Source organism: Balaenoptera ricei, chromosome 20, assembly GCF_028023285.1.
Source record: "Balaenoptera ricei isolate mBalRic1 chromosome 20, mBalRic1.hap2, whole genome shotgun sequence".
Taxonomy (NCBI): Eukaryota; Metazoa; Chordata; class Mammalia; order Artiodactyla; family Balaenopteridae; genus Balaenoptera; species Balaenoptera ricei.
The window spans coordinates 8,852,114-8,870,619 of NC_082658.1; the positions used below are offsets into that span (position 1 = coordinate 8,852,114).

An 18,506-nucleotide genomic window follows, 5' to 3' on the forward strand; every position below is an offset into this window, starting at 1 on the left:
GCCTTCCTCTGTTCGACAAGGTGGCGGAGGACGTTTCTGTCTGGAGGCAGAAAGATGCACGTAATCCAGTCTGCATTCATTATACACTCAGCCCTGGGACACAGTCGGCCCTCCGTGGCCGCGGGTTTCGCATCCTCAGATTCAACTGGCCGTGGCTGTTTGGAGCGAATCTGCGGATGCGAAATCCGCAGCCGCGGGCGGAATTCTGGGTGAGGGATTCACGCAGCCGCGGGGTCTGGGCGCCACGGGGGCGCCTGGAGCCACTCCCCCCAGAAACCAAGGGACGGCTGTGCTCATGTTTCCTTCTGATTTTAAGAGAAGTTAAGACACGTTCGGGGGCCCCCGGAAGAATCCTGGGCCCTGGGTGCCGGCCTGCCGGGCCTGGTGAGGAAGGCGGTGCAGGCCCAGTGGCAGGGCAGCCCAGAGGGCGAGGGGAGGCACCTGCCGCGTTTCCGGAAGTCCTGTCCGGAGCCACCCGCTGACAGGTAAACCCTGAGCCCTGCCGGGCGGCCCTGTCCCTGCAGCGCTTCCCGGAGGGGATGTCACCCCCCTCGCGGCCCCAGGCATTGGCATGCGTGTGCATGCGTGTGCATGCATGTGTGCGTGTGTGTGTATGTGCGCACGCTGGGTCTGTGTTGACCCTGCGGAGGTCTCTGGAGGATCCGTGCCCTACAGACCATGTAGGAGAAGCCTGGAGGAGGGGAAGGGTCCCTGGTGGTCGGTGGGTGGGTGTATGTGGAGGGTGGCGCTCAGCTTCCTGGGACCTGATTACCTATTTCAGAACCGCTCTCTGCCGACCCACAGACAAGCAAGTAGGAGACCCTTTGTGTTTGGAAGCGAAATAGGGCAAATCGGAGTTCTGCACGGGAAAGAGAGCGAGGACAGGTGTGAGTCTGTGGACAGGCACCTGCTGCTATTTTCTCCCTCACCTGCACTTTGATTTTGGCACCGCAGGACTTGGCTGTTAGGGACGGGGACCTGGTACCGAGGAGATGAGCTGCCTCTGGACAAGCTCAAACAGTGATGGCCCCGTGCCCAGGATGGACTGGATCCCTGAGTCACCGCGTGGAGTGGCTGCTGCCTGCCTCTCACTGGACTTGGAGTGAGTGGGGGTAAATTCATACTGCATTACGCCTATGTGACGTCAGGGTTTATCTGTCACCACTGCAGAAAGGAGCTTGTCCTGGCAAATACAGGGATGAGGTCAGAGTCGGGGGGGGGAGGGGAGGCTAGGTCCCCAAAGGCTGTATGGGTTCTGCGAGGCCACCAGCTTTTTGGCTTAAGCTCTGAATGAGGTGGGAGCAGTTGTCTTTTCTGTCCTTTGGCCTTGACTCTTTTGTTTTGTTTATTTTTGAACAGAAAATTTTAACCTTTATGAGAGCAACTCTATTATCTTTTCCGTAGTAGCTTCTGGGTTTTACACCTTGCTTAGAAAGGAGTTCCCCATGCTGAATTCTCGTACATTCTTGGGGAGTTCCCTGGTGGCCTAGTGATTGGGATTACGGGCTTTCACTGCAGTGGCCTGGGTTCAACCCCTGGTGGAGTAACTGAGATCCTACAAGCTGTGTGGCATGGCAAAAAAAAAAAAAAAAAAAAAAGAAAAAAATCTCCTACATTCTTAAGGTGCTTTCATGGCTTTATTTTTTCACATTTGAATCTCTGATGCATCAGATATTGGTTTCTATGTAGTGACTTTTGATTCATCTTCAGTGACTCTAGATTCAGCCGCTGCAGGGCCAAACTCATTTCCAGCTCCTTGAGACCCTGGTGAGAAATCCTTTAGGGACTGGTGCCGAGTGGGGGGTAGGGAGGGCGGGGAGAAATAGGCGGACAGTAGCAGGTCCCCAGGGAGGGCCAGGGCCAGCTGGGCAGCTGCTTGTGGACAGACAGTTGGTTTTTTTAAATTAATTAATTAATTAATTTATTTATTTATTTTTGGCTGCGTTGGGTCTTCGCTGCTGTGCACGGGCTTTCTCTAGTTGCGGCGAGTGGGGGCTACTCTTCCTTGCGGTGCGCGGGCTTCTCATTGCAGTGGCTTCTCTTGTTGAGGAGCACGGGGGCTAGGTGCACAGGCTTCAGTAGTTGTGGCTCGCGGGCTGTAGAGCACAGGCTCAGTAGTTGTGGCACACAGGCTTCATTGCTCCGCGGCATGTGGGATCTTCCCGGACCAGTGCTCGAACCCATGTCCCCTGCATTGCAGGCGGATTCTTAACCACTGCACCATCAGGGAAGTCCCGACAGACAGTTTTAAGAGTTGAAAACTCGCAGTGCTAATGCCAGTCGGCTCAGGTGTTGACCGTGGACACTTTCCATACGCAGCGGCCACAGTCGTGAGCGCCCTCACGTGGACACACAGCTGGCAGCATCCCCGCGTCAGCGCTGAGTCCCAGAAACATGCGGCCAGATAACCAACCGGCTGTTGTCCGAGGACAAGTGATTTCTTTTATTGCCTCATTTTATGTATTTATTTATTTATTTAAATCAAGTGGTCTTTTAAAAAATATATTTATTTATTTATTTTGGCTGCGTCGGGTCTTAGTTGTGGCATGTGGGATCTAGGTCCCCGACCAGGGATTGAACCCCGGGCCCCCTGCATTGCACGGAGTCTTACCCACTGGACCACCGGGGAGGTCCCTTGCCTCATTTTAAAACACCTCAGTATGCTTCCCAGGACGCTGTTTGGTTTGGAAAAATTACAAGAGAAAGCTGAAGAGAAAATGCAAACTAGAGACAAGTGGGGAAGGCTTTGCCCCGAAACCTTGGCTCTACTTTGCTGTGGGTCACTTGTTAGGGGTCAGTTTTGGGCTTCTGGAGCAGGTGGCTGTTTCCTGGGCAGGGTCTGATTCCCAGTACAGATCTGAAAGAGGCACATGGGTTTTTATTAACCACCATCAAGAATATTGGTTCCACTGCCTCTGGAAATAGGCAGGGAACATCTATCAGGTTAAAGGGGTGCCTACCTGTCTCTGAAGCTATTAGGAAATGAACAAACGAAGGCAGGATGGAGGAGAGAGGGCAGGCCCCGGCCTCGGTCACCCTGTACTCTGCGGAGCCCCGAATGTGACATTTTGACCCCGAGTTCCCAGGGTTCACTGTCACGAGCTCCAGGCTTGGCTGCCAGCTCCTCACATCTTCTGTGCTGTTGCCAGAGCTGGAGGGAATCCCATTGGAATGTCACCAGATTCCCTGGAAAGCCTCAAGGACGGGACGGGGGAGAACTGGGCAGTGAGCCTTCTCCGCCTCCCCGGTCGAGTCCTGCCCGGCCAGGGCTGGCTACGACCTTGGTCCTGTCCTGTCATCCTGACAAGTGGCATCAACTTCAGGCCCACTGACGTCCTGGGCGGGATCATTCTTTGCGGTGGGGGCTGTCTGTGCACTGCAGGGTGTTTGGCAGCATACCGGGCCTCTAGCCTCCAGGTGCCAGTAGCACCCCCCTTTGTGACAGCCAATGATGTCTCCATACATGGTGCACTGTCCCCCTGTGGGGGTGAAACCATCCCCAGTTGCTGTTCTAATCCAACACTCTCATGAGTGGGAGGAAGAAACTGAGGTCCAGAGAGGTTAAGACATTTGCCCAAAGTAACAGCGAGTCCGTGGAGGCAGAGCTGGAGCTTGGCTTCTGGTCCTGGGCCCCCAGATTGGTGCTCTGCCCATTGCAAGTGCAGCAGCCGGTGTGAGGAGCGTGTTTTTAATGAAGGGTGCAACTCGGACTCCTCCAAGGTCCATTTCTCCCACGGCAGCCACTGAGATTGCAGACGCTTGGGACGGGCAGAAATTAGTCTCCTTGGCTGGACCAAGAGCCGAGGGAGTTTGAATTCCAGGCCCCAACGTGGACTCTCCCCTGCCTGATCCTGCACGGAGAACACAGCCTTGCAGATCCGGGCCGGGACATCTGGACCACACAGTATCGCGCTCACCTCCGGACAATGCCCGGGTTTGTTCCAGCTGTTGTGCCTCACGGACCGTCTTCATCCTCATCGTCATCGGTAACTACTCACCGCAGACTCCAAGGTCCAGACGTGACTGCAGGCTCCTCAGTAAACACCTTCCCAGTCGATCAGATCAGATTTGAAGATGTGCTCTGGGAAAAGGGTGTAGAAAGGAGCCCCCAGAAAGAATCCTTTAGTAAAGCCAGATTCCCCTTGTGGTTACTTCCTGATTTTCTGTTTAGTAAATGAAACTAGACACGGAGGGGAATTTCCTTAAATCACGAATACAGTTATTTGGGGGCAGCGATAGAAGTGTGTGCGTGCGATGTGGGGGTTCAGACGTACCCTAAGGCTGAGTCTGTCTGTCCTAGAACAGGGTGCGTGAATCCAGTCACGCATTGGACGTTGTCACCCAGACAGGGTCAGCGGCTCTGGCGCATGACGTGCACATCGGAGGGAAGTTGCCCCAGATAAGCAGAATGTCACTCCTGTTTTCAGCCTGTTCTCCCGACTCCCTCGGGACGGCCTTGGTCAGAGCCAGATGGGGATTTCTTATCTTCATCCAGGCACGTCCCACAGCCCTGGGGTCTGCGTGTGTCCTGTCTCACGCCTGCAGGCTGGACGTCTGCAGACCGAGACACGGGAGCCCAGGTGTCAGAGAGCCGGCGAGGGCTCGGGGACTGCAGGCCTCAGCTCTGCCACGGGCTACCTGTCCGGCATTGGGGAAGCTATGGGACCTCTTTAAATCTCAAGAGGGTTATTCTCCGGGTGGAATGAGCTCACGTGCATGGTGTGCTTAGCCTCGAGCCTGGCACATACACAGCAAGTCTTTTATAAATGTTTGCCACTGGAGGAAGCCCATGATGACGACGATTCAAGGTGACCTGAGGACCTTGCAGTCACACTCAGGGTTCGGTTCCTTCCTCAGATGTGATCAGAGCTAGTCTGAAACTTGCAGGGTCTCGGCTGCACCAAGGCCCCCAGAGCCATTCCGGGCTCCAGCTCAGCCCAGCCGGGTGTTGTCACAGGCTGTCTGCTCCGCTGTTCCTTCCCTCCAGCTTTCACAGCCAGAGGAGGCCTGCTTGGTCTCAGAGGGAAGACAGAAGTAGGGGAGCAGAACACAGGGTGAGGCCCTCCACGAGGCTGTGCACCCCAGCGAGGGCCGCCGGCTGCTTCTGTGGCTGTGGTCCTGGGAACACGGCCACACAGCCCCTCGGGGTCCAGCAGCCAAGGCTCCTCCAGGCAAAGGACTCAGACCAACTTGAGGGTCTCCTGAAACTTGAGAGACAAGCTAATGAACATAACACGGTAGAAGTCTGCATTCTCCAATACCTATAGCTGGATTACATTAGTTCTTAAATGTCAGCAAACCTGACCCCATAGGGCAGCACTCCTTCCTGGAGACCTTCCCCTTGATTTGGGGTGTCACATTATGCCTTGGGCCTTTCCAGAGGGCCAACTCCAGACTCGCCCACTCCCCAGACGGCTGAGCCTTCGAGAGAATCCCAGGTAGACGCATGGCCCCCGAGCTGAGCCAGGGCTGCTAGCGCATGTGCCCACGACACTCCCGTCCTCAGGTCTGGCTCCCGGGATGGCTGCCGTGGGGACAGCTCGCTGTGCCTCCATCTGTGGCCGAGGACGGCTGTGCACACTCCAGGGCAGTGACCTGGGGGCACCCACGGACCAGCCGGGCTGCTGCATTTGCCGCGGGGACCAGTGACCTTTCTCAGAGACCGCAGTTTCTCAATACTTTTCCTGGCGAGGCTCCCACACCCCCAGCCCCCTGGAAACGAATTGAGAAGGTAAATAGCACCTCTTCCATGAAAGTGGCTCAGGGAGAGCCTGCAGCGCACGTCACCAGACAATCCTGCCAGCCTCACACAGGCAGCTCCCGTCCGGAAACAAAGCAAATCCTCCCAATGGGACGATGAAACTGGAGGTGAGTCAGGGGTGACCAGAATCCCCCAGGCAGGGCGCAGACTGGCCTGCGGGGGCCTGTGGCTCAAGGAACACCTTGAACTGGCCGGAAGCCTCAGCAGGTGCTGTGATTGGTCAGGAGCGGAGGTCTCAGGTGGAGGCTGTAGTCTGAGCGCCGGGGCCTCCCCACCCACGTACTCCTCTATTGCTCCTTCCCTAAGTGTCCCCAGGCTGCCATGCTCTCCAGTTTCTAAGATTGTTGTTCAGCACTCAACTCCCTCACCTACTAATGATGTGGTTTGTGACAAGTCATACAATTCCTCCGTCTCCACTCTGGCCGTGGGGTGTGTGAGCCATGGACCGGGTGCTGAGCCCCGGAGAAGGTGCCCCCGGGGCCCGCAGGGCTTTCGTCCCCTGGCACCCGTCCCCACCTCCCAAGCACCCACGTGGAAATTCCAACACGGCCCCTCCCTGTACGTCAGGGTCATCGACTGCCCTTTATTGTTGCCACTATAGTTGTGCGCTATACAATGCCCACGTCCCCCGTGTGATCTGTACTTGATCTTTATTGGAAGTTTAAAAAAAACTATTATGAGAAATTTCAAACATATGGAAAAGTACAGAGAGTAGCATTCCAAATGCCTGTGCATCCATCCTCTCGATTTAGCAGTTGCTAACATTTTGCCATATTTGCTTCATCTGGTTTTTCCAAAATTATTTTAAAGTAAGTTGCCATCTTTGTGACATTTCCGCCCTTAGTATTTGAGTACGCGTGTCTTCAAAAAAGGACATTTTCGGGAATTCCCTGGCGATCCAGTAGTTAGGACTTGGTGCTTTCACTGCCGGGGCCTGGGTTCAGTCCCTGGTCGGGCAACTAAGATCCCACAAGTCGTGCAACGTGGCCAAAAAAAAAAAAAAGACATTTCCTGCTTCAACAATGCCATTATTGGACTTCGCTGGTGGTCCAGTGGTTAAGACTCCGCACTTCCACTGCAAGGGGCGCGGGTTCGATCCCTGGTTGGGGAACTAAGATCCCGCGTGCCACATGGCGCGGCCAAAAAACAAAACCAAGCAAAACAAAAATGCCATTATCACAGCTAACAAAATTAACAATAATTCCTTAATGTCACTGAGTGCCTGGTCCATGTTCAAATCTGTCCACTTATCTCCCAAATGTCTCTCAGAGCTGACTTGTTCAATCAAGATGTGATCAAGGATGGTGCCTTGCACTGGGTTGTTAAGTCTCATATGTCACTTGTAACCTAGAACCAGACCCGCCTCCCCTTTTGTTTTTATGACACTGACTGTGGAAGAGACTGGGCCGGGTGATTTGCAGAGTGTCCGACCTTCAGGATTTGTCTGCTTTCTCTTGCTGTCACTTGCTTTGTCGCCCCACATTGGCTGTGACATGGGTGTCAGATCTGAACGAGGTGTGAACAGAAGGTTAGACGTTTGGCGGGAACGTCTTGTAGGTGATGCGTCACATCAGGACACACATCGTGGCCAGTGGTGACACCCCTCTCGGGGATTCTAAGGTTGGTCCCTGGGCTCGGGGGTGAGAGCTGGCCCTCTCCATTCTTAAAGCCACAGCTCCCCTCTTGGGGGCCATCGGGTAACCCATGGGGGACACTGTGGCACAGGGAGAACATGTAGTTCCCTGCCAGTCTGTCACCAGCACCTGCTGATGACCCTGCTTGAATCAGTCGTTTCATTCAGAGTTACAAAATGGGGATTTTCTAGTTGCTCACTCCTTCTACGTGTATTGCTTGACGTTCTTCTGAAAGAAGAATTTGCCGCATCAGCTGGGCCATTCTGTTGTCCTTAAATACAGTTCCTACTTGAGTGGCAGTGTTGACATTTGATTTGTTCTCTTTATATCCTGTTTTCAAATTAAGGAGCAAGTGTAATCATTTCCAAGAAAGGCAAGGAAGGTTTTATTTGTTTGTTTTGTCTTTGCTTTTTCCTTGTTGATTATAATGGACTCATGGATTTTTATGTATCCAGTGTGTTTCAATCATTATTCTTTCTGATGCTCAAATGGTCACAGCTGTGGCCAGGGGTACCCTCTTTGAGCTGGTTCCTGTGTCCTTTTGACATGACCCTATTAGTCTTGGAAAGCTTCCTTGCTTTCTGGCACAAGATGTCCCATGATCACTTTGTACATTCTCTGCCCCTAGACCTGGAATCAGCCATTTCTCCAAGGAGCCCTGGTTCCTTTGAGGAGAGACTGGTTTTAGAGACCAAAATCTGAGCATGGGGGTGCTCGTGGTCTGCAAAGCATGGACACTCACAATTCTCACTGATTCCTGGTAATTGTACGTCCTTCTTGAGCCTGGAGTCTGGCTGCATCACACATAATATCACTTTTCCAGACCCGAGACATTGGGCCTGGGGAGCTGGCTGAACTCCAAGCCCCTCGGCCCATGCCTGGGGGTAGAATGCTGGCCCAGAGCAGGTGCACTGCCCTAGGCAAGGAGACCTAGTCATAGGAAGAGTAGCAGCTGTGTGGGTAAAGTGGCAATGCTGGTCACCGTGTGGCTAAGTGACACAGGACGGGTTTTGTCTGGCTCTGCAATCTTTCCTTCCCACCTGTAACCTGAACTTCCCAAGGCCTCACCAGGCCAGAGTACCAGCAAAAACCCCCAAACCTCAGAACCTCTGCCTGCCATAAGCCCGTGTCTCCCAGGTGATTCATTCACACCTGTTTACAGCAGGTGTGCAGGTGCGTTCTGTCCAGCTCCACTTCTTAGCGTCCGCAAGTGAAGGAAGAGGGCGCACACCTTCATGGCTGTGTCTCACCAGACCGGAATGCACTGCCCCACTTACCCCTAGCTGTGTCATGGCCGCTCTGTGTGCCGTATGGAAATGGGAGACCTCCTACCCACCAACACCTGGGGGCACTTCTCACCTGTGGCGGGAGTAGAACCATTTGTGCCCAAGTCTCACTGATTCCTGATGAAATCAGCTCATTCACCTTTGCCTCCAGTGCCAGGCTCTGTGGCCGTCAGACCCGGAGCCTGAAGTGTCCTCTCTGCATCCTCACCCTGCCTCCTTGATTGTCCCTCCTGAGAGATCCTGTTCCTGACCCCAAATCTATCCGAGGTAACGGCTTCAACAGCCCCTCCCCTACACTCATCAAGCTGGAGTCTGAACCCTCAGAGCCCCCCACTGCATGATGACTGTTCCCCCTGAGTTTTCTCAGTGGAAGGATCTCCCTCAGGGTATTTGCAGCCTTGGTTCCAAACCTCAGGCTAACCTGTTCATGATCTCCTGTAAGCTTGGTTCCTAAGGATCCACTTCAAACTTTTGTGACCCACTTTGGGTATGAACACTGGGGAATCTGAGCCGATCAGAACAGTGAGAGTGGATGGTGGGCTGGGCAGGGAACTCAGCCAGGAGGGGGCAGTGACAGGACCCAGGGCAGGGTGCTGGGCACCAGCTGTTGATTACAGGGCATCAATCAACCTGTTGATTACAGGGCAGCTGTAATCAACACTGTGTGCGGGGAGAGGGAGGAGTCTGGGGGAAAGGAGAGCGGAAAGTTCAGAGCTTTAGGAAGGAACTGTGGTGGGGGGACTTGAGCTTTAGGAAGGAACTGTGGTGGGGGGACTCGAGCTTTAGGAAGGAACTGTGGTGGGCAGTTAGACTCTGCAAAGTTCAGGGGAACGAGGGGAGCAGAGGCTCTGAGACAGCACATCATGGGGAGAGAAAGGCTGCCCATCCCAGGCCATGATTTTCTAGCTGCGAGGCCTTGGGAGAATGAATTTCTCAGAAGCTCATGCCTCTTTTTTTATTTATGTTAAAAATTTTGTTAATATTTATTTATTTTGGCCGTGCCGGGTCTGAGTTGCGGCGTGCGTGGTCTTTGTTGCAGCAGGCATGCGGGATCTAGTTCCCCAACCAGGGATCGAGCCCAGGCCCCCTGCATTGGGAGCGTGGAGTCTTACCCACCGACCACCAGGGAAGTCCCAGAAGCTCATGCCTCTTATCTACCAAAATGGAGAGAACAGTGTCCACTGGCCAGCACTGAGGTGGAAGATTACACTTGCTGACGCCTGGTCTCTTGTACGAACTTGGTTTGTGTGCAGCTCACCACACTAGCCCTGCTCATCAGCTCAGCCTCTTTGCAGACCCTCTCCCCTGCCTCCCTTCCCTCCCAGAGCAAGTCAGGCTGGTCTCTGCCCCAGGGCCTTTGCACCTGCCGTCTCTCCCCCAGGTCTTGGCCTGATGGCCCCATCTCTGACCACCTGATTTAAATGGCACCTCCTGCTCAGGTACTCCAGCAGTCTCCTTTGAAGTGACCCGCAGACTCGGGCCCCGTGAGAGCAGGGGCCCCGTGTGTCGTGTTCAGTGCTGTAGCCCCGGAGTCTCACAGGTGGGGGTGGTTGAATGGAGGATGAAGATGGATCGTCAAGGTCCTTACTACAGGAGAGGGCTGCAGGGCAGGGAGCTGGGGTCTCCAGGCCCTCCCAGGGTCCCGGGGCTGCAGACTGCGTGGTCGAGAGCATCGGGCTTGGGCTGGTGGGGTCAGACTTCTAGCCCTGCCTCCTAGTCACTGGCTGTGGGCCCTGGTGTGAGTTTCTCAGCCTCTCTGAGACCCGACCTTCTCACCTGCCTGACGAAGACCTAAGAGTAGAGGGAGGATCCCTCTGAAGGTGAAACCAAAGCCAGCTGAAGGCACCTCAGCCCCGGATGGGGGGCACGTGCAAAGGTCAAGGAATGCCAGACCGTTTGTTCCATCTGTGAGATCTCGAAGGCTCTTCTCAACTCCAAATTCCATGGTCCCGGGATAATTAGAAACGAAGCACTTGAAAATGGGCCTGAATTTTCAGCTCCCTCTTATCCGTAGGGAGGGACAACAAAGGATGCTCTCCCCACTTTGCAGATGAAGACAGGCCCGACCCCGCCTCTGTTTGGCTCTTGGTCTGGTCCGCGGGGAGGGAGCCCCGGGCCTCGGTCCGACGGGCAACAGCGCCACCTGCTGGAGTGCGGCTGGCGGGCACTGGGCCATCTCCCAGCCTCTGGCGAGGGTGCCGGGGGCTTACCTGAACCTTCCCACCGGCAGACGGTCCCGGAAGGAAGGACCAAGGCCAGGAGACTGCGCGACACGGGGAAGCGTCTGACACCCAGAGCTGGGCCTTGGGACCTTCAGTGGACACTCCAAAGGTCAGCGGGACTGGGCCTCCCTCCTCCCTCGCAGGGCTAGTCCTCACTGAGCCTCACTGCACCAGGCGGATGACACTGCACTCCTCCCCCCTACCCCCCCCTTCCCCATTGCTTCTCCATCTTACAGACAGGGAAACTGAGGCCCAAAGAAGTCACAGCCTGTGGGTGGGCAGAGGGCCTGGGATTCTGACCCAGGCTGGTTGGCTCCACAGTCACCTGTGGCTCTCTGCCAGGAATGTTCTCTCCCTCAGCCTAACCTGAGGAACTTTACCTCCAGGAGGCCACCTCCTCCAGGAAGTCTTCCCTGATCCCTCCACGTTAGGGCGGGTACTCCTGCTCTGTGCTCGCCTAGCAGCCTGTTCCCCATCCTCGCTCTCGCCAGGTTGGACCATCATTGTTCATCTGTCCCATGTTCACCTTATCCCAGTCTGTGAGCTCCTGAAGGTGTCACCATGTCTGTTTTGTTCACCTGCCTGCTGTAATGAACCAAACCTTTAATTGCATAATTTTAAGTTAATTACAAGGGGGTGGAGAACAGTGAAGGAGAAGCAAGGTCAGAGAACGCACCAGAAGCCCATCTCCTGCTGGGTTTGGCTGGGGGTACCTCTGGGGTTTGCCTCCAAGGAAGACGCTGAGCTGGGCTCTGAGCAGTACAGAGGTAGGACCTGTGTCTGCCGAGCTCACAGATGGGCACCAGGACCCTGGTCCCCCAGTGAGGTCCAGGGGCAGCCCCGTAGCTGGTCATATCTCAGATTCGGCAGGAGCACCTTATTGGTGCTCCTTGCAGGGTGCTGACTTGCAACCCAGATTCCCATCCTCCTCTGCCCTCCCCACCCCCTTTCTTTTTTTTTTAAAATAAATTTATTTTGGCTGCTTTGGGTCCTTGTTGCTGCGCGCGGGCTTTCTCTAGTTGCGGCGAGCGGGGGCTACTCTTTATTGGGGTGCGCGGGCTTCTCATTGCAGTGGCTTCTCGTCGCAGAGCACGGGATCTAGGCACGTGGACTTCAGTAGTTGTGGCGCGTGGGCTCAGTAGTTGTGGCGCACGGGCTTAGTTGCTCCACAGCGTGTGGGATCTTCCCAGACCAGGGCTCGAACCTGTGTCCCCTGCATTGGCAGGCGGGTTCTTAACCACTGTGCCACCAGGGAAGCCCCCCACCCCCTTTCTAACAGGCAGCACCTCTGGCTCCCATGCTGCTTCCAGGCCTGGTCTTCCCCCTCCCCCTGCCCCACTGAGGCCAGGGCTCCCACCTGACTCAGCCCCCACTGCCACACCCTAGGCCTTCGGGCCCTGGTTCACTGTGTTCCTTTCACCCAGATGCTGCCATCTTGATAAGCAACTTCAGTATCTGTGACATCTTAGCTGACACCCTCGGCTGAGTGACAGCCGCCTCCTCCACTCAGTGACAGCTGAGGGCAGACTTCCAAGATGCCCCAGGATTCCCAGCCCACCCGTGTGCTCACACCCTTGCCCGGTGATTCAGTCAAATGCCAGTCTAGACACTGCAGTGAGGGGATTCTGCAGGTGTCATTAAGGTCCCAAGAAGTTCACCTGAAGGTCGGGAGATTATCAGGTTGGGCTAATCACATGCATCCTTTAAATCCGGGTCTCCACAGCAAAGGAAATAACCAACAGCGTGACAGAGCAACCTGTGGGAGGGGAGAAAATATCTGCAAACCACGGTTGCCTTGGGATCAAGCCCAAACTCCTCACCGGTCTTGGAAGGCCCTTTTGCTCTGGGCCTGGCCCTGCCTGCCACTGTCTGCCTGCCCTGGCCAAGCTGACTGGGCCTCAGTGGGCCATGTTCGCCTTTGCCGGGCACTCCTGAGTGTCCAGCTCCCTGATCCCAGAGCTCCCTCTCCCCATTTTAGGGGTCTACCTCATCTGCCAGACTCAGCTCAGGATCACCTCCTCTGAGAAGACTTCCTTGGTTCCCCCAGCCTGGATCTGGCACTGTCTTTGCTCTCTTGGACCTCTGCACCACCCTCGATGGAAGCCTCTGACCACACTGCATGTGAAATCTTTATTTCCTTGCCTCGCTTTCATTTGAGTTGTAAGCCCCTTGGGTATTTTTTCTTTCTTTTTTTTTTGGCCGTGCTGCATGGCTTGTGGGATCTTAGTTCCCTGACCAGGGATTGAACCCATGCCCTGGGCAGTGAAAGTGTGGAGTCCTAACCACTGGACCGCCAGGGAATTGCCCCTTGGGTACTGGTAAGCCCCACTGTCACCCCAGCACCAAGCACAGGACTCATCTCCATAAACACTTGATTTGAGACTTCCTTCATTTTCATGCAAGCATCCAGGGTTATAAATTTCCCATTCAGCACTGCTTTAGCTACATCCCACATGTTTTGGTATGTGGCATCTTTATTTTTGCTCAGTTTTATGTATTTTAAATTTCCCTCTAGATTTCCTTTTTGACCCATAGATTATGTAGAAGTGTGTTGTTTAATTTCCAAGTGTTTAGAGTTTTTCCCATTGTCTTTCTGTTATTGATTTCTAGTTTGATACTATTAGGGTCAGAGAACATACTGTGTATGATTTTAATTTTAAAAAATTTGTTGAGGTTTATTTTATGGTCCAGGATATGGTCCATCTTGATGAGTGTTTTCTGGGCACTTGGGGAAAAAAATGCCGGCATAGGGAGAGAGGGAGACACTGATGGCAAAGGGAAACCCCACCACAAGAAGCACCGACCTGGGAAGCGCTGTCTGTCCCAGTGAGTGGGGAGGCCCTCCTTCCACCTGAGCAGAACCAGCAGAAACCAGTGGGAGCACCAGAAGCACCGGATAAACCAGACCGACCCAAACAGCACTGCCAAGGCTCTGAAAGTGAGATTGTCATTGGAATCATGGCCACAAAAGTACTGAAATAAAAGAACTGTCAACTGGGAATTTTAAATCTGGTGAAACTATCCTTCAGGAATGAATGTCCTCCTCTGATAAAGGAAAACTAAAAGAATTTTTGCTAGCTGACAGATCTAAAGAATGGCTAAAGGAAGTTCCTAAAACAGAAAGGAAATAATAAAAGAAGGAATCTTTTTTTAAAATAAATTTATTTATTTTATTTATTTATTTTTGGCTGCGCTGGGTCTTCGTTTCTGCACGCAGGCTTTCTCTAGTTGCAGCGAGCGGGGGCTACTCTTCATTGCGGTGCGCGGGCTTCTCATTGCGGTGGCTGCTCTCGTTGCGGAGCATGGGCTCTAGGTGCGCGGGCTTCAGAAGTTGTGGCACGCGGGCTCCAGTAGTTGTGGCACGCGGGCTCCAGTAGTTGTGGCACGCGGGCTCAGTAGTTGTGCCTCACAGACTCTAGAGCGCAGGCTCAGTAGTTGTGGCGCACGGGCTTAGTTGCTCTGTGGCATGTGGGATCTTCCCGGACTAGGGCTCGAACCCGTGTCCCCTGCACTGGCAGGCGGATTCTTCACCACTGTGTCACCAGGGAAGCCCCAAGAAGGAATCTTAAAGCATAAGAAAGGTATAAAGAACAATGGAAAGAGCAGAAATGTGGGTACATACGATAGACTCTCCTCCCCACAAGGGTTCTAAATCAAATGTGATGATTGAAACAGAAATTATAACACCATCTGACACCTGGCCACTTAATGTCAAGGACTCCCAGTCGGTCCTCTTGCTGGTTCTGCCTGGAGGAGCTTGTGTTTTGTCAGACTCTGGGTCAGTCCAGCAGAGCAGTGAGCCTGCTTAGGCTGCCTCCTGTTTCGCGGTCAGAGCTTGGGAAATGCACACCTGGGTCACCTGCTTCTGTTGGGTTGCGGGGGAGCGGATCATAGGTGCCCTGCCGTTCACTGTCCTGACCCAGCCTTGGGGTACCTGACCAGCTCGCCTTCTCCTTCCACTCGTCAGAACCCCCTTTGGTTGCCTCCTGCATCATCCCAGGGCTTATAGCTGTGCTTAGCAGCGAGGAGCAGGAAGAGACTAGTCTGCACCGTGCTCTCCAGGCTGGACGTCCCTAATTATTTGTCTGAGTGGTGGAGCATCTGTTTGAAGGACAGTGGTGAACACAGGACCTTGTCCCAGGCAAGACCTTCCTCTGTGAAGAGTGGACGAACTGCCTCCTGCTGGACCCATGAGACACAGGCTGGACTCGCAGGCTAGCCAGCTCCTCCCACCGTCCCACCGCCCGAGGGGCACCACTCTGGAGCGATGGGCGAGGATCCCAGGCTACGGGATGTGTCCTGAAGGACCCGCTACTCATCTGCCCTCCGCTGAAAAGCACTGGCCGGGGGGAAACAGCCAACTGCTCCCCAGCTGAGGAATGGAGAGAAGCAGGGAGAGGTACACCTGCAAAACCACCTCTGCCCCAGATGATGGTCACCCTTTCGAGTGGAGGGTTTGTGAGGATGAGTGTGCAGCCTTTTGGGGTGGGAAACAGAAAAGCTGGGGGGGCGAGCCCCACGGATCCCTCTGAGCCCAGGGACCTCTTAAGACCAAATCTCTTTTCTCTGCTCCTTTCCTACTGCCCCAGTGCCTGAGCCTGGGGCAGTAGGAGGCCGGGGTGGGAGCTGCACAAACCTCTAGAAAGTTCTGTGGGCCTAATGAAACTCAGAGCTCCGTCACGGGCCTTTGTTCCAGAGGGAATAGCTGCTGCCTTTCAGAGCCCGCCAGCTTCCCAGCTCCGTATGGCCTGGAGTCTTGGCCACTGAGTCAGTGTGTAAACACCCCCGCCGGGGTGGGGGCCGGAGGGGAGGCTGCGGAGGCAGGTGACTTTGGGGGGAGAAAGGGAGACCCCAGAGGCCACCCCTTTTTCGTTCTTTTCCATTTCCTTCCAGAAACATAGACAGTCCCTTTCTGTGTGCAACTCCGTGCTGGGAGAGAGGCAGGGTGTGGGGAGTGGGCACACGGATGAATCAGACCCAGCCCCGCTCTCCGTGCCAGTTCGCAAACCCTTGATCCACAGCCCAGCCCTGGAAGAGCACCGCAGGCTCAGGAATGCAATAAAGTGAGAATGCTTCCCAGTCCTGCCCTAGGTGGTCGCAGTTCAGAGCGCTGGAAGGTTCCAGATGCCAGCGTTCGGACAGGGCCAGTCTCTCTCTCAGTTGGCACCTGGCCGGGCGAGGGGTCCCCTCCATCACTGAGGGGGAGCTGAGGCCCGGCCCAGCCCCCAGTCACTGCCCCCAGGCCTGTCCTGTGCTCCCTCCCCCTCTCTCCTGCTGGGGCCTGTCTTCCGGGGCACCCCCTCCTGGGCCTTACTGTGTTCCCCTCACCTCCCTTTGCCGGGGCCCGTCTGTGGCTCCCGGAAGGTGTGACCCGGGTCGCCCTCAGCAGAGGCCCTGCCCCACCCCGGCTCTGCCCCGCTCTCCTTCCCCCAGCCTGTATTTATGCCCCTCTTGGGCCACCTCCTCCGACAGACGCCCACCGATCCTTGGAAGCCTGTAATTTCTGAGGGCTGAGTCACCGCCGCCTGCCCAGAGCCGGGTAAGCGTGCTGCCTACCATGGGCGCTGCAGTGAGCTGCCGGGTCCTGGGCCTGCGGTGAGGAGCCCAGAGGCCTGTTCCCAGGAGGCCTTGCCTGTGAATAAGTCTTTCAATGCTACGAGTCCAGGCTGAGAATAGCCACTCCTTTATTCCCTCACCCCGCCCGGTCAGGCAGCGCTGGGCTCCCCGCATCCAGCGGGCTTTCCCCGATGCCCCCCGGGGTCTGGATGAAGCCCGGAAGCAGAGAAGAATGGACAAAGCCTGCCCGTTTCAGATGGGGTGCTGGCCACGCCGTGCAGGACTCGCCAAGAGACTGCAGAGCGGTCAGCAGAGGGCCAGACAGGACAGCACAGTGGTTACGAGCACAGAGCCGGGAGGTGTGCTGCCCGCGATTGCGTGAAGGCTGCGCTGCTGAGCAAACGTGTGACCTTGAGTGGGTGACTTAACCTCTCTGTGCTTCTGTTTCCTCGTCTGAAATGGGACTGTGATGAGGCTTCAGTGAATTCTGCTCGTAAAGCACAGAGACGGGGCGTGCCCGAGCCAAGGCCACAGGAGCACAGAGGATGCTAGAATCTGACAGTGGGCTTAGCCGGAGGCAAGGTTTTAGGAACAGAGGTGAGGAGTGCGGAGGAGGAGGCGTGCTCCCCCCACCCAAGCCAAGAGAGGGAGTCCTGAGGGAACCACCGCAGAGGTCAGATCCTCAGCCGGGCGTTTACTGAGCTTCAGAATTGCGCCCCGGGACGTGAGAAGTGGGGCGTTCCTGGGAGGCTTGGCCGGTGTGAGTGGGGCTCCTGTGTGCAGACAGGCAGAGCTGGCTCTGCGTGCGTCTGGAGCATTCTGAAGGCTGCCTGGGTGGCCACGCTCTACATTTCTACTATTCTCCTCGTGGCACCGCGGGGTGGGCCAGGTGGGGAGTCTTTGGAGGACTGGCTGCCCGAGTGCGTTGAGCCTCCAGCCAGGGGCTGCGGTGGGGCCTGGAGTGGTCCCTGCGGGCATCTCCACGTCACAGCCTCTGCTCGGACACCCCCCGACCCAGGACTTGACGGGCAAGAGAACTGCACCGGCACCAGCGGAGTGAGCCTCGGCTTTGCCCCCCTTTCCTTCTCCCTCCTGCCCCACCAGAGTGAGGGGAGAGGAGGTGTGGAGGGGGTGGAGGGGGGCCAGTAGGTGAAGGGCAGTCCAGCCTTGGGCCCTGCGGCTTTTTTTTTTTTTAATTTATTTATTTTATTATTATTTTATTTTATTTTATTTATTTATTGTTTCTGGCTGCGTTGGGTCTTTGTTGCTGCTTCGTTGCTTTTCTCTAGTTGCAGCGAGCGGGGGCTACTCTTCGTTGTGGTGCGCGGGCTTCTCATTGCGGTGGCCTCTCTTGTTGCGGAGCACGGGCTCTAGGCACGTGGGCTTCCGTAGTTGTGGCGTGCGGGCTCAGTAGTTGTGGCTCGAGGGCGCTAGAGCACAGGCTCAGTAGTTGTGGCAAAGAGGCTTAGTTGCTCCATGGCATGTGGGATCTTCCCGGGCCAGGGCTCGAACCCGTGTCCCCTGCATTGGCAGGCAGATTCTCAACCACTGCACCACCAGGGAAGCCCAATATAATTTTATATATTTTTAAACATGTATAAATATCCATAAGGAATACCTAGAATTGTGTGTCAATCTTGCTGTTCGTATCATTCTGCATTATTGATATATTTGGACTTTGTTGTTTAATTTTATGTTTCCTATTTACCATGACGCTTTGTCTCCCCTTCCTATCTTCTGTTGGATTGATAAGGGTTTCAACATTCTCTTTTTCTTCTCTGTTTGGAAGTTGCAGGAAGCACCCTTTTGGTAGGAATTAATTAATTATTTAATTAATTATTTTTGGCCATGCTGCGCAGCTTGTGGGATCTTAGTTCCCTGACCAGGGACTGAACCCACACCCTTGGCAGTAAGAGCGTGGAGTCCTAACCACTGCACTGCCAGGGAATTCCTGCTCGGTATTGAAATATAGATATTTAACTATAAATTCTTATAACAAAGTGGAAGGTTATTCAGTATTTCTTTCCTTCTTTGCAAGCTTGAACTT

General features: G+C 54.8%; 1 protein-coding gene across 1 annotated transcript in view; it reads left to right on the forward strand.

Moving 5' to 3' along the window:
* The first annotated feature begins 1,008 nt into the window (after positions 1–1,008).
* The window catches only part of SEPTIN9 (septin 9), a 195,344-nt gene continuing 177,846 nt past the window's right edge, over positions 1,009–18,506 (forward strand). The window contains exon 1 of the mRNA XM_059908647.1: positions 1,009–1,102. Coding sequence (XP_059764630.1) covers positions 1,024–1,102 — 79 coding nt within the window. The 5' untranslated portion in view covers positions 1,009–1,023. The remainder of the gene's footprint in view (positions 1,103–18,506) is intronic.